The 25,989-nt window shown below is 44.2% G+C and overlaps 1 protein-coding gene across 12 annotated transcripts in view; it reads right to left on the bottom strand.

Moving 5' to 3' along the window:
* FBRSL1 (fibrosin like 1) overlaps positions 1 to 25,989 on the bottom strand; it is a 677,688-nt gene that overhangs the window by 468,069 nt on the left and 183,630 nt on the right. For all 12 annotated transcript variants that reach the window (XM_014598480.3, XM_014598485.3, XM_014598481.3 and 9 more), the window contains exon 2: positions 19,595 to 19,792. In XM_014598480.3, the coding sequence (XP_014453966.1) occupies positions 19,595 to 19,792 (198 nt within the window). The remainder of the gene's footprint in view (positions 1 to 19,594; positions 19,793 to 25,989) is intronic.

Below are 25,989 nucleotides of genomic sequence, written 5' to 3'. Positions count from 1 at the left end.
TGTCTGAAACATCCATGTCCGGTGCTGGCATTGATAGGCACTGAGTGAAGGTAGAAATGGTTGTAGCAAAATTCAACAGAGAAGCAGAGGCAATCTGGGACCTAGCAGCCAGAAAGCATGGAAGGGATCCTAAAGGCGGCAATTACTGGGCAAGCCTGCCAATACTTCCTCCCCTCACCCTACTTTACTTTTTCCATCCCTCAAACCAAACTGGAAAAGACAAGCTGATTTTTACCAATAAGGTTAATGCCTCAAACCAATAGAACAAATGAGAACATTTTTATGATCACAAGCATCTTAAGCCAGTAAAGTCCTATGTCTTGATTCACAAGCATTACGAAGAATAGGCAGGTCCCAGTGCTGGGCTGGAACAGGGGATGAATTCGTACTGAGTTACTGAAAATGTTGTTCTTGGCAAGCCAGAGCTTTGACAGCCCATTTTACTTCACTGCAAACAGCTTTATATAGTTCTCACTCCACACTGCATGACCAAGTGGGGCTATTTCAAAGTAACAGATACCTGAGTCCTTCTTCAAGTGTACGAAAATGAACCCACTCTTTCCTGAAGCTTCCTGAAAAAAACAGTTCCTAAAGGCGGAAGACCACAAACTATATCCTCAAAGTGTTTCCAACCATCCTTTCACCCTAGGAGACCACTGAAGGGTTTGTAATTAAGAAAATAAAATACTAAGAACTAAGAAACTGGCTCAGTGAGTGTGGTATCAAGCTCCTTCCCTTAGGAGCATGCTGGAGAAACACCCACAGTATTGACACATTAGCTAATTCTGGACATGTTAGGATTAAACTGCCTCCTTGCAGTTGCTGTGGATCTGTGAAAGGGACTTCCTAGCTGCCATTGCCAAAGGGCACACAGCACTCCAGAGCAGGCTCTTGGACCTTGACAGAATTGGGTCCCTTCAGTCTTTCTAGCCAGATGCAGCCTCCATCATCAGAGAAGCAAATAGCCTTCCCTCCCTCCTCAGACTGGGAACATTACCTTGGCCCCTCTTCCATGGTAAGATACTTTTCATTCATAAATCTCAAAGCACTTAACCAAAGGAAGCAAGCGCCATTATCTGCACTACACAACTAAGAAAGCTGAGGCACACTGAGATGAAGTGACTTGCCCAAGGTCTCTGGCAATCCACTGGCAGCGCTGGGTAGCAGAAAGTACTTAACCACAATGACCCCGGCTCCAAAGCATCCCAATACATTTATATGCCATAAGGTTTGCTAGCCAGGAAAGCTCCTGGCCTGCCCTTCCCCAGCAACCTTGAGAGTTTCTACATGATATCCTCCCTCTCTCTCTCTTTCTAGTTTGACAATATTTTTCACATTAGTTTCAATTTTGAAGGGGGGAGGGGAGGGGGAAGAAGGGAAGGCCAGTCTTCAAATTAGCTTACATTTCTGCAAAAGCAAGCAGCAGAAGTATAAAAGCCTAAACTGTAGCTGCAACTGCCATGGTACTAGAAGGTAGGCTTCACACCAATTTAGAAATAAAACTGTTCCATAAAATTAATTCCTCTGACTGTTCAATAGAAGTGACAGCAAAGAAGGCCATCAGTAATGTACACATGCTATATATAACATGCCTTTGGCTTCTTCTCTCAATAGGTTTAAGTTATCATTGATAATGTCTCCCTTTGGACACTACAAATCTCTCTTTCTGGTTTTGGGATACGTAGAGGAAGAACAAGATGAGTGACTGTCTACTTCTGCTTAAAATCTAATGTTACGACAGTAATCTGCTATAAACACCTCCAAAGTACTAACTAAAAAACTCTCGCCTTTGCTTGTCTGTATTAACACTAGAATGCCCTCCAAAGTGCTAGCAGTTTGCATCTTAAAAGGAAATAAAAGACAACCCCCCACTTTTCCAGATTCCAAGTCACTTTGCCAGATACCTTCTATAACAGTTATAGAGCTATCCTATTGGCCTATTCAATAGCAGGAAATACCTGACCAATTTGAACCACATGGGTTTTGAATAAACAGTGGAACAGATGAAAATGAAAGAAGTGCCCCCAAAACTTGCGAATACTTTTCTACAGGACTCCATTACAATGAAGTAATGGAAAAACCCAGAATCACCAATGCAAAGTTGAGCTACTCTGCAGATTTAAACAAATAAAAAAAAATCTTTGGAAAATGAACACTGAATAAAAGACTTTGTTGTGCTTCAGAAAGAAGCCTCTCAAATTACCAGAAATCCTATTTAAAACCCATTAATGGAGCATGTACCTTGTAAGAGCTAGCACATTTTTCTTGCTGTGACCACTATCAGAAAGCAGGGAAAGCACTGGCTGTGTTCATTTTAGTAACCATGTCAGAACACGGTGTGGATTTACGGGGCCTCGGTGAGATTTTCAAAAGTGCCAAGTGTCTCAGGAACTCATACCCCGACGAAGGCCTCCGGACCTGAGCTCCAGAGCCAGTTAGCAATGGATTTCCAGCATTAGTTAGGCACTTGCAGATAGATGATTACATACAATTAGGCACCTGAAGATACAGATAGGTAAGATGCTCTTAAGACTCATACCTTTAAAAAACATTTTTGTTTTGTTTTTAAATCTCATCCTCAGCTCTCATTTAGGCACCCTGATAAATAGCCAGGCTCTAAAGCAGCCTTGCATGCTGCACACACACTGGGTGCTAACGTCTTATGGAAAATCCAGCCCAAGATCCGGTATGCACTTAACCTCCAAAGAAAGCACATTCCAAGCTCCAGCAGCATAAACATGAAACAGCTATGAAGGTCCCAGGCTCTCTGTCATTGCCCATTTTGTGACATGACAGTCTCGTTTAAAATTTTTCCTTCTGCACTTACAATTACTTTTCCAAGACCTAATTTCCCCCGTGCCCTCTGTTTCCATAAACAACAACAGTTATTTGTCATATTCCCATACCAAGCATGTCTGCGTCTTTCCTGACTGTGGCTCTGCCTAAGGCTTAAACCTATTTCAGGTGACCCAAGGATGCCAGACAACATTTCAGTTCCCACAACAAAATAAAATATATTAACCCCCACCCCCGCAACAAATCCCCAGCATATCTGTCTTTTTTTTTTTTTTTCTTCTTCTTCTCGGGGACAATGCAGGCTCTTTATTACATCTGCTATTACAACATGCCTATAACAATGTACTCTAACAAGCAGCCTAGGGTCAAATATGTCCCTTGATCAATTTACTAGAGGTCCCTGGTGCTGCTCTAGGTAGACTGTGTCTGGGGCAAAGAAAAACAAAACAAAAACCCCAAAACAACCTTTATTCTTTCTGATTGCTTGAAAAAATACGATCTCGCTGAGATATTTTCCACCCTTCTTAGTCTTGACAGGTCAGGTAAACAGGGAGCAGATAGGCTGGTTGACCCATGACTGAAACCATTAAGCATCCAATATTTACAAAGACACGTAAAAAGGAGCACTCTATTTGCCAAACAGCCTAGCTGCATGTTTATGATTCAGGGGTAAGGAAGAAGGAAAGAGGCAATGGAAGGAATCCCTTGGCCCACTAAAACAGGTACAAACTTGGGTAGAGTGAGAACAAAAAAAAAACATTCTGGATGAGCAGCTACTTTTTACCGGCCTTGTTTACACTAGATTTTAACAATGCAAGTCATTACTAAAACCTCAGCAGTTTGACTATTGACGGCATGAGTGCCAGGGCCTTGCCAGCAGTTTTAGCAACTGCGTCATCTCATCAGGTCAGTAAAACTCTAGTTGTTTATCTGAGTTGGCTCTACAGACTTGTATCTAGTACTAAGTGATAGCTGTATGTAGCAAAACTACCTGTTGTTGTACCTGATACAATCTGGCTTGTTTCAGAAATTACTTCAGGGAATTGTTTGCATTTGGGCAGCCAGGAAGGAGTTAATGCCACTGGTTAACACAGTTAAGTCAAGGCTCACTTATGCTCAATTGCAAGATTTATTTCAGTTGCTGTGATTTAATTTCAGCTCAACCATTTTAACCACATGCTCACAACAGCATTAGTGGGAGCTGCCCTCTGAAGCCCTTTGACTTGGAGTTAGACAATAACCCAGTGTGCCTCCAGCAATTTAAAGAAACCAGCATACTCTGGAGTGTCTGCTTCTTGGACTGATATTTGCCATGCATCAGTCCCCATGGCTCCTGACTAATACGAGACAATTCCTATGAGCATCTCCCTTTAAAAAAGGGCAGCTTCTGAAAGTGACCTAGAATAAAGCTGAATCAAGATCAAGTTGCGCCTTACTCATAAGCATGGCTTCATTGCTCCGGCTTCCTCCACACCCTGCACACTTGGCATGATTTGTAGGAGGGTTTTGGTACAGGCAGTCACACACCTACACATGGCAAGAACTGTAAAGCCTGATTCGAAAAGTCATTTTTCATCTGCATGGCAACTGGACATGCTTCTTTTTTCAACCACCCTGCCAACGCTACAGGTGCCAGCCCTTAATGGCTGCATGCTGCTGTAACTGCAACAACACGGCTAGGGACAGAAGTTACACATAAACTGGTTTAAGTCATCAGAAACAGAACAGAAGCTCAGTGCACATAAACCAGTTGCAAAATGGCTGAAACTGGTTTCTGATAAACCTGGTTAAATGTAGTACCAGACTTAACTGATTTGGGTCAAACCGGTTTATGAAATTTCTGTCCCAGACCCCTTCCTGGTTCAAGTTAAATCACAGTTCCCAGCATCCCAGCATGCTTTCTAGCCCTGGGCTGGGCTGTGCTGTCTGCTCCAGTAGAGAAAGGGAAAGGGGAGTGAGAGGGGCAGGGACTGCCCCCCACAGGCAAACCCCAGACGGGGTCTGGGGCCAGGGAGGGAAGGTTAAACTTCCCTTCCTCCAAGTACAGAGCTGTCCTGCCTTGCTAAAAGCTTACTGCTGGCTGCGACTGAACTACAAATCCCAGAGGCACCTGGAAGCAGGAAGGGGAAATGATGAGCAACCCTGCAGAGTCCTGCTGCTGTAATTCTGGACTGCAAATCCCAGAGACCACGTGGGCAGCAGGAACAGAAAGCGAAAACACAGCCCATGCTGGCTACGTGCCAGAGAGCCATGCTCTGGCCTGCGCCACTGCAGGTATGTGGCTGCATTTACTGAATCACAAGTGAATGTCTGTCCAGTTGTTTCTCAGTTTAATCTTTGCAGTTTAGACTAACCTGGAAATAATGAATCGATTCAGACTCAAACTTTTTGACTGTCTGTACTTAGTGTAAGGGTTTAATAAGGATTTGTTTGCCTTGGAGCTCCAGTCATGCACCACGACCTCCACAGTGCAACACAACAAAAAGCTGGTCCCTGACTTGGGAGTTTACAGTCTTGAAATTGGGATGGGCAGCACTAGTGCACTCACAACTTCTTACAGCTCCTTCTAGCCAACCTACTAAGTTTGCACTGGCACAGAGTCACTGATGAATGGCCAGCCACAGATGCATTCAGGGCAAATTGCCAGTTTAGACACAGCTCTGTTTACACGAGGAAGCTGGGAATCTGGCTTGCCAGGTACCATAGGACTGCAGCAGCAGTAGCACAATAAGCTGACATATCAGATCGCCAGCCCCTGAGCATGCAGGAAGCAGAGGCAGGTGGGAGATGTGGAGGTTATATAGCTTGTCGCACAGAAAGGAGAGTCTAAGGAACAGGGGCATGTGCTCAGAGCTCCCTTCTATTCTTTACAGAAGTGATTCTCAAATATTTCCTCCTGGAGATCATCTCTTCTTCCTCAACCTAGCCAACACTCCCTGCTAGGTGAATGAATAAGAGAAAAGTTGTAGCTAGTTTCTGATACCTTGGGTTGCAACTTCCAGGACAAGCACCCTCCTGGGAAAGTATGGGAGCATGGCCTCTTCTGAATCAATTACTCTCTAAAATCTGCTGGTTGGGGAACAAGCACCACACAGAAGGCAGGGTAGATATGTACCTTATAGACTAACCGAATGAAGACGTATATAGAGCACAAGCTTTCATGAACTCAAGTTCACTTCATCAAGTGCCAAGAACAAAAAACACCCCAGACAGCAAAACATACAACATGCATTACAATAAAATTACCAGGTGCAAAAACAAGAACCAAAGTGACAACAAAAGTTACTGCTCTACCATGGGGTCTTTCCCTAGGACCTTTTCCAGTGCGCTCAAGTTACAGCCTGCAAGCTGCAACATGCTGCGAGTCCTGCCTTCTCACCCTGCAGAAGAATCACTGCCTGCACTTCCCAGGCAGAGGACAACTGCAGTCAACTCCATTCTATGAAAATTAGGCACAGCCCCTAAATCGGTGAGCTGCTTACTGCAAATCATGGCTGGGCAAAGGCTGAACCTCACAAAACCAGTCTTATTGCTTAAACCACTTGGAAAAGACATTAATAAATATGCTCAGCATATATATAAAAATACAAAGAATCACAATCCACAAATCACTAAGTGGAATTTCATGTGACCATCTGGTACTCTCAGAGCCCAAGCATGCTTGTCATTGTACATTCATTCAACCAGTCTTACCCACCTCTGCAAGACAGACAGCAAAACAGCTCATGACGATGCCATGATGGTGACAATGGAGAGGCTGAAATTGAGACTCAAATTGTTATTCCCCTCAGCTAGGCAGTTATGCACAAGAAACACTGCTTGTAAACACTTCTTTGTCAAACACTCAATTATAAACTGTTTTATGAGCAAATGTGAATCAGTCGCAAGGAAATCAAGAGAGGATAATCGGAAAAACATAAAATGGCAGGCAGTCTTTAGACTATCATATCCCCCTGATCAGTGCCAAGGGCAATATTGTTATGTATGGACACATGATGAAAAACTGTGGTGATTTTTGTTTTAAAAGCAGGTTTCTGCTGATGTGAAACCACTTTCTGCTCCCTCCCATGGAAAAAAGAGGCTCTCAGTGTTAATTGTTGGGTGCTGTGTGGTAAATAGAGTCAAATGTGGTTTTTATTTTTGTCCTCACGTACTGGAAAGAAAAACAAAAGTATACAAATCAAGAGTAACCTTTAAAAAAAGAGGAGGTAAAGTGTGTAACTCACAGCTGACTGGATTCCTTAGGTTTTATTTCATCACCTCCATAGAAAGCTGTTTATGACCTGAATTTGCTTGCTACAAGTGAGCAAAAAGAAAAAAAAAAAATCCCATCCAAAAGAGCACATCCTGTTTTAAAACAGTAAGTCACTGCCACTGCCTTCACAAAAGCACATCTACCTGGCAGGGTGAACTGTCTCCGTCTGACATCTTGCAGACTGACAGATTTCAGCTCTAGACAGACACCTGGGATTGACAACGTAGAGCTAACAAATGTCATGGTAAATTTATAGGCAAATTGACTGACAGCCATTTGAAAGTTTCTAGGATCTATAGAAATACAAATGCATGAGTTTCAGCACCCCCACTTAAGGACTGAAATATTACAGAAGGCTATTCATTAGAGGATAGCAATTCTACCTTCTATGCACAGCTTCCAGGTTATACAGACCTGGATTCATTCACATTAGCTTGGCAGTTGAGGCTTCCCATTACAGGCAGATTTTTCTTGTCTTTCCTGCTCACATTGGGCCAGAAGAACAAAGATTAGAGAAAACTAAATAAGACTCATGCTAGCCTTCAGCATTCATCTGCACGGGCTGCAGATGAGTGGATGAGGGATGGATCTCCTCTGTTGCTCTTCCCCCTCTCCCCCATGCTGAATCCAGAGTACAGAGGCAGAAGAAAATGAAGTTGGAAGGGAGAGTTAAAGTTCTAGGACTGGCTTGCACTTCCCAGGCTGAGCACTAATGTCATTGGGAACTCTTAGCATCGAGCAGCTAACTTTCACACACTTGTTTTATTTGAACCTCTGCTAGTCAATGAGAAGCAAGTGAAAAGGTGATTCTACAAAAGCCCTTGCACATGAAAGCACTTCTAGGGAGGTCATGTTTCTTCAGCGCAGCATCTAGAGAAGGAAGCAGGCAAACAAACCATTAACAGCAATGGAGGTTCACATGCCTATTTCCCTGCACCGAGGACTTGAAATGTTATCCTTGGTGGAGTTTATTTATATGAATAAATTAATTTCAAAGGCTGACCTCAGAAGAACTATGAAAATCAATTTGGAATTTGCACAGCAACAAGGCTGGGTTCACATGATTGTTTCTTAGAGCACATTTCAGCTCTGGGTTACAAATATGCACATACAGGACTACCCCAAGGAGTCCCTCCACCAGCAAGTCTGCAACAGCTTTAAGCCTGTCATAAACTCCCTGCTGGTTTTACTTTAGCTTTTTAAACTTCCTCTATTAGATAAAACTGCAGAGGAAATGCCAAGGGTTTCATATGCTGACTTAGCCAAATAAATATTATACAGGCATTCCCTTTCTATCACTCTGACAACTACCAGTAACCTTGTTTGAAGGACCGAAGAAAAATGAGCACTTACTTTACCTAAGAGATGCCTTCAAATCAGAGATGTGCTTACTCAAGCTCTGCATATTCTCAGCAGTTCATGTAAACCATCAATCAGATAGAAGTATGAAAATTAGCTCCCTAAAGAATCAGTGCATGGAGAGAGACAGACAGGGAGGGGTGTTTGTCAGACTGCCTGAGGCTGTACCTTGTGAGGAGAATACTACTGAATGATGGAAAACAGAATATGCTTTGATATGCTTCCACAAGAAAATGCAACCGACCTGGACAAACGTCATTAAAAAGCTTTAAACAAGAACTGGCAACCACCAAAGCTCACTTCTGCCACAGCTCATAACACATGGATTCTGACATGTTCCGACACATTTCTTGCAGAATTTCATGGAAATTAGGATTACTGGACAGGAACAAACAAGTGCAATTCCTCTGCCTATTTGGAATAACAGCTCCAAGTGCTTTAGAAGGAAAGATAGTTAATGCTTTCTTAGTAGGCACTGATCTAGGGACATAACTTCAGTTTGTTCCCCAAGTTTAGATTAGAGAAGGACCGGCTGATTAACTTACTGTGATAGATGATATGTAGAAACCCCTCTCCTTCCTCAACTCTGCTTTTTGCACACCCTTTCACAGCATCTGATGAAATGAACTTAGGTTCATGAAAGCTTGTGCTCTAGATACATATTTTACTTAGTCTATAACAGTGCACATCTACCCAGTCTCCTGACTGACACAGCTAATTGGCCTCTCTACACACAGACACGTAGGCAGACAATAGTCTGTTGGTATTGATAATATTTGTTTCACAAACCAAAGAACCTAGGCCCACCTTGAATTGCAGGCTACTCACACATTTCAGTGCACCACAGATAGTTTAATTGAAGTCATCTAAATAAGGGAGACAGCAAAGTGAGTCGAGTGGAAATTTATATTTTACTCTTCCCGGCTGTCAGAACTAGGACGAAGACAGCTACGAAGCCACTGTGCGATTGCTCCTGAACCTTCCTGATGGTAACACCTGCAGCACACGGGAGTTTGGTTCTACTTGCACATGGATCAGGTAGCAACGCATCGCCGCCTAAATGTACCATAGGCCAACATTTAACTGCAAAGGCACTGGATTTGGTGCAATCATGGTGCTCCTTAGAGAACATACCCAAATTGACTAAGGAAAAAACCATTACACCCTTTTCCCCATCCTTTCAGTTTGTCACAATCACTAGGCAACATAAAAGTACTCCTCCTGTCCTCCTCTCCAAACATAAATAAAAGTCAGACCGACAGATTTGGAGGAAAAATGTTTTTAAAAAAGGCTGTGTATTGTGTTACCAATCAAATGAGAGAGAGAGAGAAAGAGAAGAGAGGGAGAAGCAGTTACAGCTTTCTGTAAATTACTTCATGTAATTAAATCCCCTTCTCTAAATTACAAACCATTTAGCTCCTCTTTTATAACAATGTAAGCAATGACCACCAACACCCTTTTTATGGAGTCTGATGCTGTAAAAGTTGTTAGCAATGAAATTTCCTTTATATCTCTTCATTTCAAAGAAGCCATTGTAATGAGATCCATTCACATCTACTTAGTGAGCACCACTTAAGAAAGAGCATTGTTTTGTTTCCCCTTGTTCTGCGCTCCAAGGCTAGAGCTATATTTAAGCAATCCTGACCTACTGTTTGAGGTCTTCATTGATCAGCTAATGACTAGACAAAGAACTTAAAGGTGATCCATAAAGGAGTTTAAAAAAAAAAAAAAAAAAAAGCTTGTGCCCTTTTTCATTCTTTACGATGTGGAAAAGAGACCTTTGTGGGGGGGTTTCTCTCTCTCTCCTTCAATTTTTTTTCTGCCTCATTTTAACTTTGGAAATGTCAGAAGTGACTTCCCAGGTGTTGTTGAAGCTGTCATCATGGGAGCCTCAGCAGAGAAGTTTTAGTCTGAAGAAGGGATGTTGGGATGAGGGGTGGTGAAGCTATAATAAAGATACACGGTACTCTTTCTTCAAGGAGTCCAGCTCATCAACTCGTGTGTACTCCTCCTTGTTAGTTAGCCCAGTTGTTATGCCCATACTCATCACTTTTGGAATTGCTGTGGGTGTGCAATTATCATCATTTTGCAAATGAAGAAACAAACACAGAAATTAAGGCCTTGTCTCCACTTGGAAATTTATTTTTTCTAGAAGCTGCTATTACTGATTGCAGTAGCATCATAGGTAGCAGTGAGAGCACCCAAGCAAACAAAGCACCACTGGATGCTGTGTTACACTACCGTGCTCCTGGAGCTGCTCTAGGAAGGGTGTGATTCAACGTTAAAAGTGTCATCAGCCATCTGGAGCCACGTCTATCTTGATGCTGTCATTAATGTTATTGCTAGTGGAGATGAACTGAGGACTGGAAAATTTTAGGGGAGAAAAAAAAAACAACCATACAGGCAAAGTTCACTGAACTCACTGAGATCAATGTTGACATTATTTTAAGAACAGGATGGGATTTTGAGCCAAAGGCAAAGCCCAGAATAGAACACAGGCCTTGTGATCCTCAGTTCTAGGCCTTCTTTATATATATTGAAGCAGTTGCACACACATGGCCCAAATACCAGGCAGGAATCAATTTAACTGGACTATATTAGGATAGATATGGAAGAAGAAATTGTCCAGAATACCTGCTACTCAGGGCAACCATAGCATACTTTAAACATTTTTTCCTAAACAGATTGTATAAAGCCTGCTTTCAATTTCTGCTTCAGACTGTATTCAGAAAATTTGAAACTTTTTTTTTTAAAGCTTCATAACAAACTTTATTCAAATTATATATCAATAAAGAAATGTTATGTTTTTGCTATTTTCTAATCTCAGAATCCTTGGATAATTGTACTTTCTCCTTAATTTCCCCTGAAGTTTGGCTATCACACTTTTTTCCCCTGCCTTGCCCTCAAGTGTAGTATTACACAGAGCTGTTAAAGCAACTGCTACATCCTGCTCAAGAGGTGGCTGCATTTCAGTGATGAATGAAGTTATTCCTTGCCCATCCCACAGTTACAACGCAAACTTCAATTGCTTAAGGTCTGTAAAGCATTTAGAGATGCACTGAACAAGTAAAATACCTTTCTCTAGCTCTTTTTCTACTGTACAATGGAGCTATTCTTCACCATGGCTTCCAAAATCTTTAAAATCCTTGGACAGGTCCTTTTAAAATAACATCACTTCTTTATAACTGCCAGGCTTGAATTGGAAAATAAACATACAATATTTATTTACAATGGATTTTTCCTCCTCCTGTTACCGCTGTGCTATGCCCACTGCTTCCCTGTACTTTGATGCAGAAAGCAGAATACCAAGTGCCTAAGCAAGACTTAAAGCAGATTTTTAAATTAGTTCCTGACAGTGCAAACAGATTGCTATTGATTGAAATGAGCCTGATTTTAGGCTTTGGATTAGCAAACCTAATGACTAAATACTGTATTGCCCATTTCGGTACTTTGTGCCGTTACTCCCCAGTGGTTTCTCAGGCAGCTGTGAATTCTCTGCACTTGCAGATTACTATGAGAGAATAAGAGAAGGCCATCTGTGTCTTCACAGTGTAACAGCTCTCAGCCTGAAATTAAGGACCTCCAGTGAAAATCCCTCCTGTAACAGGGCCCCCTGCTCTACATCCTCATTAATGGCTTTGAAGCTAATGCGAGCGCTCACATGGCTGAAGTTAAGCACGTGCTTAGAAGTGCTTTGCTGGGTCAGGGCCAGAGTACTCAGCACTGTGCAGGATCACACCCTAAGTGCTTTTTTCTTTTTCTTGGCATGCGCCAAAGGAAATCAAGGCTGCAAACTCAAACAACCACTTTGGGCACTTCCAGGCCGGCTAACTGAAGCATGAAGTCTTTCTATTGCTAATAACGAGTACCAAATTAATGGTCTAACTCTTGAAGCAATCATACATGCATATTAAAAAGGCCTCTACCAACTAGTTGTAGGCCCAAAGTTTAGATTTTTGTACTTTCAGTAAAGAAGTGGAGCCTGTTTTTAGAAAATTCAGCATGGACAGAGCCATGATCTCATGATTAAAAAATGAAAACAGTTTTACATTTTTTTTGTTATATTTAGATGTGCTGTGAGACCAAACAACAGGATCTGCTAACAGAAAAGCTGAAACCAGCTAGAAACAAAGTGCAATTGGCCAGTCTAATGTTACTGCTCAAAAGCACTGAAATGCAAACACTAGGGCTGTACGAAGCTGATTTGATTCGGAGGAGATTCAGCCCGATTTGGTGGCCGAACCTCTGAATCCAAATTGCATCGGGAGACACAACGGGTTCGAATTGAATTGGAAGCCTCCGAATTGATTTGGAGAGATTTGGGGCCAATTCGGCTATAGATTATACACGGTTCCCTTGCATAAAGCGAACCCACTTCATAGGTTCCCAAGGCGGTGGGGGATGGAGGGAGCGAGGCTGGGAATAGGGAAAGGGCCGGGGGGGTGTCATTCCCAGGACTGCACTGTGCTCTGCCTGGCCCCCCTGTGCCTGGGCTCCTCCTGGCCCCACTCACTCCAACTCCTGGGCTGTGCTGTGCCATGATGCAGGCAGCTGGTGTCAGCTGCTCCCAGGGCCGCTGCAGCAGGGCTGGGGGGAGTGGCAGCAAGTGGAGCACCGGGCAGTGCGGAACGTGGCGCAGCTTGTCCGCTCACCCTAGCCCCCACTGCAGCAGCCCTGACAGCAAATCGGCGCCAGCTGCAACGAGAACCGTCAGTGGGGCTGGGGCTGAGTTGGGCTCTTCCCAGGGGCGCGTGCCTCTGGATCTAGATGTGGCATGACAGCAGGCTGCTGCTGCACACTGATTCTTCCTGGGACTTGGGGCAGGCACACTAGGAACAGCCCAGCGTCACCACCACCACCACCTTGCAGCAGCAGCCTGCTGTCAACCTGTGCGCAGATCTGGGGGCACACACCCCCAGGAAGAGCCTGACAGCTCCCCAGCCCGCAGCCCTCCTGGGGGGCGCAGAGCAGCAAGAGACGTGCCCTGACCCCCCCAAGCCTGTACCCACTGACCGTTCTCATTGCAGCTGGTGCCAGTCACTCCCAGGGCCACTGCAGCGGGGGCTAGGGTGCGTGCGGACAAGCTGCACCATGCCCTGTGCCGCCTGGGGCTCTGCTTGCTACCACTCCTCCCAGCCCCTGCTGCAGCAGCCCTGGGAGCAGCCCACACCAGCTGCCTGTACCATGGCATGGCGCAGCCCAGGAGCTTGGGTGAGTAGGGACAGGCGGAGACCAGGCACAGGGGGGACAGGCAGAGCATGGTGCAACCCTGAGAATGGCACCCCTCCCCCTGTCCCTTTCCTAGTCCCAGCCTCACTCCCTTCCTCGCTGCCTAGGAACGTATCCCTATTTATTAGGGCTGTCTGAAGCTTCGGTAGCCAATTCGGCAGCTGAATCTCTACATCCAAATTGTCCGAATCAAATCACTGCCCTCAAATTGACCAAATCCAAATCAAATGCTTGCTACTTTGCACAAGCCTAGCAAACACATACATACAAAACCAAAAGCAGCATGCTAGACCAAGGCAACCCTAAAAACCCACATTAAAAGCATCAAAGGTGCAAAGTTAGTTAGCTACTTTGAATCCTTTTGCTTTTTATAATCTGAGATATATCTAGTAACAGAAGTAAGGTTATTTTACATCCACTCTGACCTTACAGTTCAGCCTCCATGCACAATGCTGGATAAAAGTAAATCATCTACACGTTATGGATCCACAACCTGTACAGTTTAGGGTTTCTTGGCTGCAAATTCTCTTAAGTGACTACTAAGCCTTTACTTAAGGATGCTGTAAAGTTAAACCTCTTCAGCTCCTGTGTTACAAGCAAACCCTCTGCCTCCAGCCTTCTGGAGGCTTTAAAAGAACAATAAAGGCACTTTTGTAAGGTTTTCTTGGAACTAAAGGGGGAGAAGAGGGTGGGAAGCCCATAACCCCTATTTTTAAAAATGAGGAGAGGGGTCAGGTATGAAAATAAGGCATAGTGTTGGCAAAATTTTCCCCTGGGAAACATGATAGGTAGGGCACTGGTAACATAACCTAGATATGAAAGACAGCCTATCTGTTCAGTTCTAGCCCGGGTCAGCAGTGACTGACAGTGGTTCCCTTCTTTTGATTGCCTGGTGGTATATGTATTAATACGCCAGGGATACTTAAGTGATGAGCTCCTCAGAAAGCCTAAAACCAATGCAAGTAAACAAACATATGAAATAAGTTGGGAGGTTTCCAACTAGCAAGAGCCATTCTGACCAAATGTATTAATTTTCAATCATGTTTAGTCATTTTGTAGAGACCAGACAGACAAGGACATAAAAATTTGCTCCACCTTCCCCTTCCCCCACAAGAAAAGGTCTGTTTAAGTCACAGTTCAAGTTACACTGTTAAATCATCACAGGCAGTTTGCACTTTCATGCCATACTGCATGTATTTTTGGGTGGACAGCTAGTCCAATCTAGTATACCATTCATTAAGGAAAAGTGCACATAAAAGTGTTTAAAAAAACCCTCTCTGTTCTAAACAGTTTATTTGTGGCTCAGCCTCATGTTGGGTGATTTGAATGGTGGGTATGGCAGGGAATGAAGAGGTGTAAAACAGTAATCTTTATGATGAATGACTACTTGCAGTCTGGTGCTGTAATTTTGTCATTATAGAAACATTTAAGTGGACTGTAAACATAGTCGGCACAGTATGATGGTCCCAACTTGACTGGCCCCCTGTTCCTGTGGCTAGACAGCTTTTAGCAGCATCAACTCTCTGGGCTTTGTTTTTTCCAGTATGATGCAGTCACACAAAAGATCAGCACAATTCCAGGCTGCATACCAGTGCCACTAGGTCATGAAAGCTGGAGAGAAATGTCTGCCTGGCTCAACAGCATCTGGATTAACAACGTTCAGTTGTGCACCTCTACCAGAAATGAACAAACTGGAAGGCTCTCAGAAAGCAAGTCAGAGAAGTAGAGGGATGGGTCAATAAAGAAAGAGCCAAATGTGTATAATGTAAGTAGAAAAAGCTCAACCACTGGAACTGCCAAAGGATGAAGAAGTCATTCAGGCAGGATACAGCAGAAAGAGCTACACTAAAAAGGAAGAAGATACAGAACTGCAATTTTCACCTAAAGCAAGAGGGATGTTTTTGAAAGTGCCATCTCATCTCCTAGAATAACAACTTCCCAACAGAAATGATGGAAGCCTTGATGACTGCCATACGCCTTTTGCTTTGTCTAATCCATTTTTTCAATAGCCTGCAGAGGAAGGGCCCATGCTGGCAGGTGGATGGGCTGTATGGCTTCAGAAATATTTTCCATTTCTGCCTTGCAATGGAGATTCCCCTTCCTGGCAGCCTTGGCTGCAGGTGGCCTTGGTTAGGAGTGAGAGACTGGTGCAATGAAAACTTCATGAAAGCGCTCCTTTGGTGAGCAGGCCTGCCTGCTGTCAGTATCCAGGAGATGGGTGCCACCATGAAGGATTCTTGCTATGTTAAAATTGTTTGACCTTTAAACGATGCCTCATTCCTCCAAATACCCCTGGTACTCCAGTGTGACTTCCTTGCCTCCACTGAGAGAGCAGCCATTGACACAGCTGTCTTAAGCCAGCATTATCCTCATCTCAAATGCAACAACACACTCTTCCCTTGTGGGAAGAAAAAAAATAGAACAAACCCACAGTCTGTAAAGTCTTTGGACGATTCTCCTTATTTTACATTAAAAAAATCCACAATACCCTGCATTCACCCTGTTTGGTTACTGCAACATGTAAGGGCTTTTATACCATTACCTACTGGGCTGGAGCAGTATGCTGGAAGAGGTAGATTATCCCTCCCTGCTCTCCCCAACCCTCTACCCTCAGGTGATGGAACCACCAAATAACCATAGACAAATAGGAATTTGGACATTTTCTTTGTCAAAAGGAGTGAAGTTTTAACTTAATTTCCTAAAGAAAGCAGACAACCTAGCACTCAAATCAGCTTACCACTTTGTACCTCTCTAAAAGGATTAGAAGAGTGCCATAATTATAATGTCCAATTTGATTTATGAGAGGAGGCTGCACAGAAAAGAAGACTATTCTGTAGGCACTGCAGAAAGAAAGGATGAGAGAGAGAGGCTTCAAGTAGACCAGCAGAAACTTCAAAACAACTTCTCTCTCTAGGCTATTAGTATTAAGCATTGAATATTTTCCAAATTAGGCAGGGGCATAATGCTAAATTTCTCCCAAACTGGGGAAGTTAACATTAAGTCCATTATTTCTAGAATGGGCTTGAACCAGAGTCTTGAACAATCCTAGCTCTGGGTCTGAATTTCATAGTTGTAAGAAACTGCACAAAAAAAGAAAGTAATGTTAAAAAAAAGGGAAAAATGATTACGCATAAATAATTTTTAAAAAGCTTTTGCTAATGGAGAAATAGTTTTATTTTATTTTTACACCTGAGCAAACCACAGATCACCTAATAGAGTCATTAGTAGTTAACAGCCAAGGAGAATGTAGATGAGTATCTGCAATAAACATTTATCGTCACTGTGTTAAATACCAGCATGAACCATAGTTAGAATACACTGAACCCTAAGCATGGCTTGCTCCAAAAAGCTAATTGTGATTTAATGGGTCATTCATTGGAGATTTTGATTTATTCTCTTTGTATAACCTCCCTGCCCTCTACAGAAACTTGTTACTTCTACCTTCAGAAAACAAGGAAGACACCATACAAACAAATAAATGAAGAAATACGATTGGTGTGGAGGCGATGCCACTGGAGCTGTGGGCAGGATCCTTGGCAGAGACTGGCCACGCAGGCCAAGTCCTTTGTGCCTTGCCCCTGTGGCCTGGGCCGGCTCTGCTATCCACCTGCCTTGCCCAGGGCTGACCTGGGCCACCTGTGGGTGCGGCTGAAGGCAGGCATGGAGGGGCCAGCCTGGGCCATGGGGTTAGGGCCCTTCCCAGCTGGCTGAGGCTCCATGACAGCCCAACCCAGCCTAGGAGTGGGAAGCCAGGAGCAATCTGGGTGCACAGCTCCTGTGGCCACAGCCCAAACCACAGCTGGCTGGGAAGAGCCCTGCCTCTGTGGCCCACCCTGAGCGAGCTCCTCCGCACCTGCCCTCAGCAGCTCCCGTGGGCTAGCCTGGCTCAGCCTCAGCCCCAGCCTCAGACAAGGCTATGCTCTGAGCAGCCAGCGGGGCAGAAAGCTGGGCAGACCCCAGCTGGGTCCCTGTGCCCATGGAGGAAAGGGGGGACAGAGAAGTGTAATCCCCCTTCCTGACCCCCTTCGCCTGAGGCGCTGCCCTGCCCATGCCTCCACCTTGGGGACAAAGCTAGCAAGAGCCTGCTTCCCCCTTCCCCCTCTAGGCATACCCTGGCTGGGGTCCCTGCAGGCCAGGGTGGGGGTTTAAATCCCTCCCCAATAATATTCAGTTTTTCCAGGGCCTGGCCATGTTCCCCCCCCCCCAGCCCCGCAGCTTCCCTCTAGCCTTGCGGCTGGCTGCCACAGGGAAGGGAGAGCTTACTCCAGCGTCCCCCAGCTTCTGGCCTGAGCCACTGCAGGCATGCGGCTGCATTTCCAGAATCAAAAGTGAACATCTATTCACTTGCAAATTGGTTCAATCTACGCAGTTTAAATTAACCTACAAAATTGAATCAATTCAGGCTCAGGCTTTTTGAATGTCTGTACTTAGCTTTAGGGTTGTAGCCATGTTGCTCTAAGGACATAGGCAAACAAGGTTTTTTGGGCAGATGTGATACCTTTTGTTAGATCAACTAAATAGTTGGAAAAAATTGTTCTTTACAAGCTTTCAGGCACCAACACCTTTCTTCAGGTGGAGATTTAACCTTCCCCCAGACACTTCTGCAACATAGACTCTCTCTCTATGCCTGAAGAAGGGTGTTTGTGCCTGGAAGTTTGCAAAGAACAATTTGTCCAACTATTTAGTTGGTCTAATAGAACATATCACATCTGCCCAAAGAACCTCGTCTGCATATGAAATCCCTCAGTGACGACAAGTGCTTAAAGACCCTGGTTTTACAGTTCATATAAAAGATGGCAATTCCATCAACGCATTGCTCTACAACACCACTGCAAGGCACTAATTCATTATAAACTCTGAGGAATGAGTGATATTAATTGGGTCACTAGCCTCCCTTCTTGTAGCATCTTAGATAAAGGCCAGCAGACTCCAGTAACAGAGGAGTCCTGCGTCCTTCTACTTTGACAAGTCTCCTTCCACCATTGTATGAGGCAGCATTTGCAAATCCTCTTTCATTGCTCATTTATTTCTGAGCTTGGAAAGAACAAGTGCAGCAGAGAAGCAAGCAAGTCGGTCATCTCAGTGATTTCCATTTGGCAACATGTAACAACCACTTGGGGAGGTGTATGCTTGTAGATACATGCACTGCTGTGCCATGTGGATTTCAAGCTGATGAATGAGCACCAACTCCCCAACAAACCTCCCTGCTGAGTAGGAGGATGTGATAAATAGCCTGCCAGCCCCTAATGCCTGTTCCTCTTCACCTCTTTCACTCTGAACAAACACACTGGTTCAGACAAGAGCTTTTGGGGCTGTTGCCTTCATGCTTGTAGCACTTCGGCTATGACAGCTAAACCTCCACTACCAGTGCTTATTGATGCTTTACAAAGCTTCGCTAGCACAAGGGAATGATATTAGCCACAGGAAGGAAAGTTTCAACCCTTCCCCCATCCCAGTTCTTTGTCTGAAAATACTCAAATGCTCCCCTAAACCTGATACTGTTGGTCAGGGTGCAAAGGATCTTGATTTGGGAGATGAATATTGGTATCTTGTTTGCAAACCACCCGGTACACCTTAACAACTATTTTCCCGGCTGCTACTTGGCTCAATGATTTTCACTAGCGCCTAGTGTATCTATATAGCACATGCTACACGGTAGGACTCACTGCACCCTATTGAAAATGCAGAACTGAAAAGTGGTTTTGTTCTTCTTAAACATAAAGTCTGCCTCCCTCCTGACCTTGCTTTTGCTTTCAATTTTAAGCAATGAAACATCCCAGCACTCCAAGCTGCCCATTTGACTAGGAGTCATGTAGAGGACCTAACAGTCCACAGTACATTTTGCCACAACATCTTTAACAGACTTTTTTAACAGTTCCAACCCAGCAGAAAAGGCAACATTTTAGTGTCTGATATGAAGACGCAGCCACTTCAAAGTAGATGCCTTTCTCTTACCTGTTTGGATATCAAGGGAAGTTTCTTCTTCACCCTCTCTTTGCCTCGTTCTGTCTCTCTCTCCGAGCTCCCGGCATCGTTGTTGTGACCGTTTTCACTTGGCTCAGCAGACACGCAGTTTTCAGATTCCCGAGGTTTCTTTCCTGGATGCCGCTCCCATTTCTCCTTTCGCTCCTGAGGCTTTAATGACATGTCCTTCTGTGGATAGGGAAGAACAGAGTAAAACCTTTAGGGTTTTTGGGGCAAGGACTCTCATTTTCTGTCTCTAGCATTATCCAAGATCCTAGTATAGTGGAGCTTTAACCTTCCTCCAGGCACTACTGCAATATACATATTAAATAATAATAATAAAAATGCACACATGGTACTTTCTTTTAAGGGAAAAGTTAAAATGAATAATTTAGGCAATACAAATAGTAAATTTACATTAGATTAGGATAAGCATTCTTCAGGCTATATGGCTGGTTAATTTAGGGGGATGACGGAACTCATTCTGACAACGGGTTCACCACTGAATAATTCAGAAGCCATGATTCATAAGCACCCAAACATATCTGCATCCCTGAAGCAAGTTCTTTAAGGCTTGTTATTAACCTCCAGCCTGGATTTGGGCGCACGGGCCCCGACTCACGAAACCACTTAACTATTGCCTTCGGCCCTGTCCTGAAGAGGTATGTTTAAATCAGTGGGATTTGAACAAGCAATAAACATTAAGGCACTTGTATAACTGTCTTCCTGAAATCAGGATCAGAATTAGTAAGTTAAAAGCACGGACATTCGAGATACTAGCATGGTCAGTAATAAAAAAAATTGACTGAAAAATATTGATGCCAGATAAAAGGTTATAGTACTATCCAAGGCACCTTAAAATGGGATAAAATTAAATGCTGGAGAAAATTATGTGAAACATATGGAAAAATGTAAAGGCAAAAAATAATATATACAAAAATACCTTGTTGTTGAGGCAATCTAATTCCAGCTAGAGGGCTGCCATGCCTTTTGTACAACTGCCCAAGTGTCAAGACTAAACTCTTTTCGGAATGCTTTCCAGACTCTACATCCCTATTAATTTTTCATGTGAGCTAACTGAATCAGATTAGGAGATGCATTAAAACTGATGCTAATCATGCCAAAACTTGTCAGCTTCAGCCAGATAAACTTCTCCTCTCCTTTTTAAAAATGCTCAGGCCATTCCTTCTGACTCATTCAGAATCACACCATCAATATTCATGCCCTGTGTGAATGGCATTCACAAGAGAACCCCATTCATTTTGACATACACACACCTTCACTGTAGTAAGAGTTGCATCAGCTAGCTGGGCTCTTGAAACCCAAGGTACTACAGCAAAGAAAGAGTTGGGAATTAGGACAAAAAGCCCTGCTGACTCCACACTATTTTTTTCTCTTTTAATTAACAGATTGGCCTCCTAAGTATGCAACACGCCGTTTCCATTTCAAAATCATTCCCTGCTTTACGTGTGCTTTCCTTTTGCAGCTAGGTGATGCCCTGACATTCTAGAGAAGCACATAAACACCTGAGCTTGAATCTGGCTCAGGGTGACAAAGGAAAAAAAACCCCTAATTTTCAATCCTTAGCTAAACCTGAAGACATTCATTACACATAGCCAGGTTAGAGCATGGTTTAAGAAAGGATTGTCTTAACAGCTGGCAGTGTCTCTAACATCTCACGACTAAAGAGCAAGCTGTCAAAAATTAGCAACATCTCCTAGAAGTGTAGAAGAAAATGGACTAGCCTGCTGTATCTGTAAATAGCGAGAGATTCCCAGAAAATAGTTGTATGGCATTATTCTCTGTAAATGGAAAAAACTGAGAAATTAATGTAGTTCGTGTGTATGGCGGGGGGAGCTGAGTTTGATGGTAACCCTGAAGCACGGTTAGAGTGGTTGGAGAGCCACTTAAAGAAGGTCACATCCTCCTCCTCGCTGGGATGTTGCAGAGACAGAAATCAACATTCTAAGCACTGACAATGAATTAGAAATTAGTGCCATGGAAATTACATTGCCCTGTTAATTAACTGAGGCTCAGCAAAATATTAGAAACAAAAACCTTTGAAAACTTGTCTGGTTCCAGCTTTTAGTGTGCATTTACAAGGGTATTTTCAAGTCACTAATGGTCCTAACTTTAAATGGGAGTGAGGCCCTTAACTACAATCAGTGCCTTTGGAAAAGCTCCCTTTTAATCTCACTAGCATATTTACTGCAAATTCCTATAGGGTTCTCAAATCTTTCCCACATGCTCAAGCTGGTGCCATGCAACAGTTCTGCTACAAAATCATGCAATATCTCTTGCTTGGAAATTCAGCTGTCTTCCCAGTTTTGTTTGGAGATTTGAGGTTTGTTTTATCTCAGAACTGGCAGTGAAATTAATTCAGGGAATGCAGTCGCAGCTGGATCAGAGCCAAGGAAATACATTTGCTTGTAGTGCCCCTTCTGCCCAAGAGTCTCAAAGCACTTCACAAACATTAATGAATTAAGACTCAACACCCTGTGATTTAGGCTATCATCTGTATTCCACACATACGGAAACTGAGCCCCAGACAGGTGGAGTTGCTTGCTCAAAGTCTCATGGCAAGTCTGTGGCAACTGCTAGGCACAGGCACTAAATATCTCAGTCCCACGTCCTAACAGGACCCCTCTCTTTCTCAAGGATATTTATACATAGTCCTGGGAAGAAATACTGACACAAAAAAATGATGGGAATCTCAGATCACAAGAGAGGAGCAGCTGGGGTTTGTAGTCAGGGGCTGGGGTGTGTGCCTGGTACCTACAGGGAAACATCCAGTCTGCAACCCCTGCCTTCATTCACATTCCCTACTCTATCTCCAAATTACCAGCCCAAAATGGAGCAAAGTCTTTTCTCCCCTACTGCAAAATTGTATGGCCTTCCCCCTGCAGGAAGAATCTCCCAACTCTAAGTGTCTCCATGGGTTAACAATCCACAGGGAAACCTGCTGTATGAGAAGATGCAAAAGCACTGATCTTTTATTCAAGCAAGAATGTGTGCACATGTGCTCCTGATGTTGTCACTTTGACCTTTTTCTGACAGCAAGCCTCTTAGGCTAGGGACAGAAATTACGCATGAACTGGTATAATTGGTCTCCAATTACTTCAACTCTGTAACACAACAGAAGTTCAGTGAACACAAAGAACTTTCAAAATGGCCAAAACCAGTTTAAGATAAACCTGGAGGGATGTAATATCAGACTTAACTGATTTAGGTTAAATCAGTTTATTAAACTTCTGTCCCAGATCCCCTCCAGATTCAAGTCAACTTACAGTCCCCCAGCATCCCAAGATGCTCTGCACCTCTCAAAACAAACCCCCTCTCGCAGGGATGGTTGGGTAGCATTGGCCCAAGGTGTCTGCTCCAGCTGAACTGGGAAGTATGCTCCAGCCCCCCCCCCCCGGTTTCTGGCCTGGGCCCCTGCAAGCATGTGGCTGCATTTCCCAAATGAAAAGTGAATGTCTGTTCACTGGGTTATCAATTCAATCTATGCAGCTCAGACTAACCTGCAAAGGTTGAATCAATTCAGCCTGGGGCTTTTTGACTATCTGTACTTAGCCTTAAGGTACCTCTATACCGTTGCAGCGTGGCCGCAACATACAGAAATGCTACCCCACTTCCAGTTCAGGAAGCAGCGTACAGCAGGTGTGGCACTGCAGTATGCGGCTGTCTGGCATTATGCTGGGGGTAGACTTAGCCTTACTTAAGCAGGCATCAGGGCTCCTGGGTGACTGCTCCTCCAAAGGGAATGCATCCCCATTTCCCCCTCTCCAGACAGGAGTCAGCCCAACCCATTTCTCTGGGTCCCAAGCCAGGGACTCTGCATTAAATGGCAAAAAAACATTTCTCTCCATCTCCTGCTGCTGCTTCTCTGCACGGCAGTCTCTCTCTCTTTTTTTCCACAGCTCCTATCAACCTGCACCTCTCCCCTGGAGCAGTCTGCAGCCTCCCTTCTGCCTGGGCTGCAGTCCGTTTCCACAGCTGTTTCTAATTGGCTGCCTGGTCACAGCTGAGGGAGGCAGTCAGGCCCTTTCAGCTGCAGCTGGGTAGGGAACAGAGCCTGCATCAGGCTGCCCATGCCTGGGTTGGGCTATGAAGACATCAATCCAGGCTATAGTTGAAGATATGACTGCAGCAGGGGCAAGCCTATAAGGATCTCTGTTGGATTTAATCTACTGGGTAATAGTCATGAAGATGCAGGGGCACAGACTTCAGTACGGACCAGCAAGTCAAGTGCGGACCCAAGATCCACAGCAGGTTTCTGTGACTCCTGCTGGGATCTGCACAGCCAGATATGTATGGCTATTACTGCCCGAACTAGGTGGTGCTGGTGTGTTCACACACACTCAGCAAATCACACCTCCACATACAGCAACAATATACCTTTTGCTGCTTGGAGCCTTTCTGCCTGTCTTTTGGGCCACGGGCTGTCTGCATAAAGGTTTGAGCTGCATTTGTAAATGATGCGGCAGAGAAATACTCACACATAGGCCTCAGGTTTGTGATCACGTCTCTTGCTCCACTTGGCCTGCAGCCAGGCATGCCTGCCTTGCTCAGGTATGGCTAAGAGACAGGAGAGAGGGCAGGTCTAGAGGGGGACTGAAATTTGGTGGCAGCAGTTGGGGAAAGGGGTAACATTTGATCTGGTGTTTTCACTCTTTGTAATCTTGAGAGCAATGCTTGGGGCATACTCCATTTCCCCCTGTGTAAGTCTAAACACAGACTGCCTCAGCATATGTGCTTTCATTTAGTGTATCCTTGTGACAATTAAATCATGAAAGCAGAAAATACGGCACCAGCAGATTTTTGCATAGTCACCTCCACGCACTCTGTTTGATCAGGAGAGAACAATCAGCCCTAGAGGATCTTGGCTTAAACTCACATCCCCAGCTTCCTACTGGCCAGTTATCGCTGCATGTTTGCTCAACCCAGGCTCAAATTCTCTCTTAATCCTTTGAGTTTACACAGCTCTTTAAGATTTCAGAGCCTGCAAGCAGGGGTGGGAATGAGGGCTGAAAATATGGTTTGCACTGAGAGGACTCTTGTGAAGTCTGTGACAGAGTGCAAAGCAGTACAATGGGAAGAAAAGCCTGAAACCTGCTGGTGAGATGCAGAGTAATGTGTGCTAAAGTGGCTTCACATTCTGGTCAACACTTACAATGATTTACTTTCGTGAGTGGCAAACCAGATGTCAAATGAAGTCTGTCCTGATTCCAAGGTAGGTGGGTGGTGGCTACAAGTCTAAAAAGCAAAGTTACTTACCATTATTGTTACCAGTTACTTTCTATGATTGTCTAAACCCTTCTCTCCCCTGTGCCTCAAGCCTCTAAGAGATGAGGCTAGCTAGTTTCTTAAATGGGAAGCGTTCCTATCCATCACTCTCCATCCATCCATCTCTATCACTAATTCTGTCACAGGACGGAGTTGCTACCGTGAAGTGTGTCATCTGAGAAATGCAGAAACCCTGGCTTCAGCTCTCAAACTTGAGGGGTCACTCAACAGAAATATGAAAACCGCTCTCTCATACATCCAAGTCTGTTTGTATCTCTATAGAGTGCTCTCACAACCCTGACCAGGGAGCCAAGGAACAACGTCAGGACCCAGGCTATGTGCAGTCTCCATTATTATTGCACAATTAGTAGACTGGCCCATTGGGCTCACTTTTGAACAGTCCTGGGAGAATTACTGGCCCGCAGAAATGGACTGAATCTGTTACTTTATGGCTCCCACTGGTGTAGTATTTAAGCACCGTATAACAGTACACACCTCCTCCGACTCATTATCGTTCTGACTCAGTATTTATGAATTTTCTAAAGTTAACAGCTCTTTACATTTGCCTAGGAGACACAGCCCCTCTAGTCCATTAATTTGCATAATAATGATATATAGGATGTGCCCCTGTTAATGGATGCTGGTAGAAATGGAAGGATATATTACTTAGCAGATTTTCACAAGGATCCGAAAACAAAGTGAACTTTGGGGGAGGCATTTCAAGAAAGGACCACTGGCAGAAAGAGCAGGAGAAGCTGTATCAAGAATGCAGGTGAGCATAAAAAGACCTGAAGCCAACAGACAGAGATGCTGAAGGGACTAACAAGTACAGAGCCTGGGGAGAAACATAAGGTGGAGGGGAGGAGGAGAGAAGTAAAGGAGAGACTTAAGCTAGCATGAGACCCATCAAGGCGCAGACAATGAGCTTAAATATAGTGTGGTGAAAACCCAAAACCCAAAAAGGGATTAAAGCAAGCAGCAACACGGTGAAAGCAGTAGGGGAGGAAGAGGATTTTGTAAGCCCTGCTCCATCTGTGCTGCAGGGGTAGAGAGAGCTCACGTAGGGAGGTCACCGAGGAGGATACAGTAAATCAAGGTCT

This window comes from Alligator mississippiensis, chromosome 10 (assembly GCF_030867095.1).
Source record: "Alligator mississippiensis isolate rAllMis1 chromosome 10, rAllMis1, whole genome shotgun sequence".
Taxonomy (NCBI): domain Eukaryota; kingdom Metazoa; phylum Chordata; order Crocodylia; family Alligatoridae; genus Alligator; species Alligator mississippiensis.
Note: the sequence above shows the minus strand (reverse complement) of the source record. Positions and strands in the feature narration are given on the sequence as shown.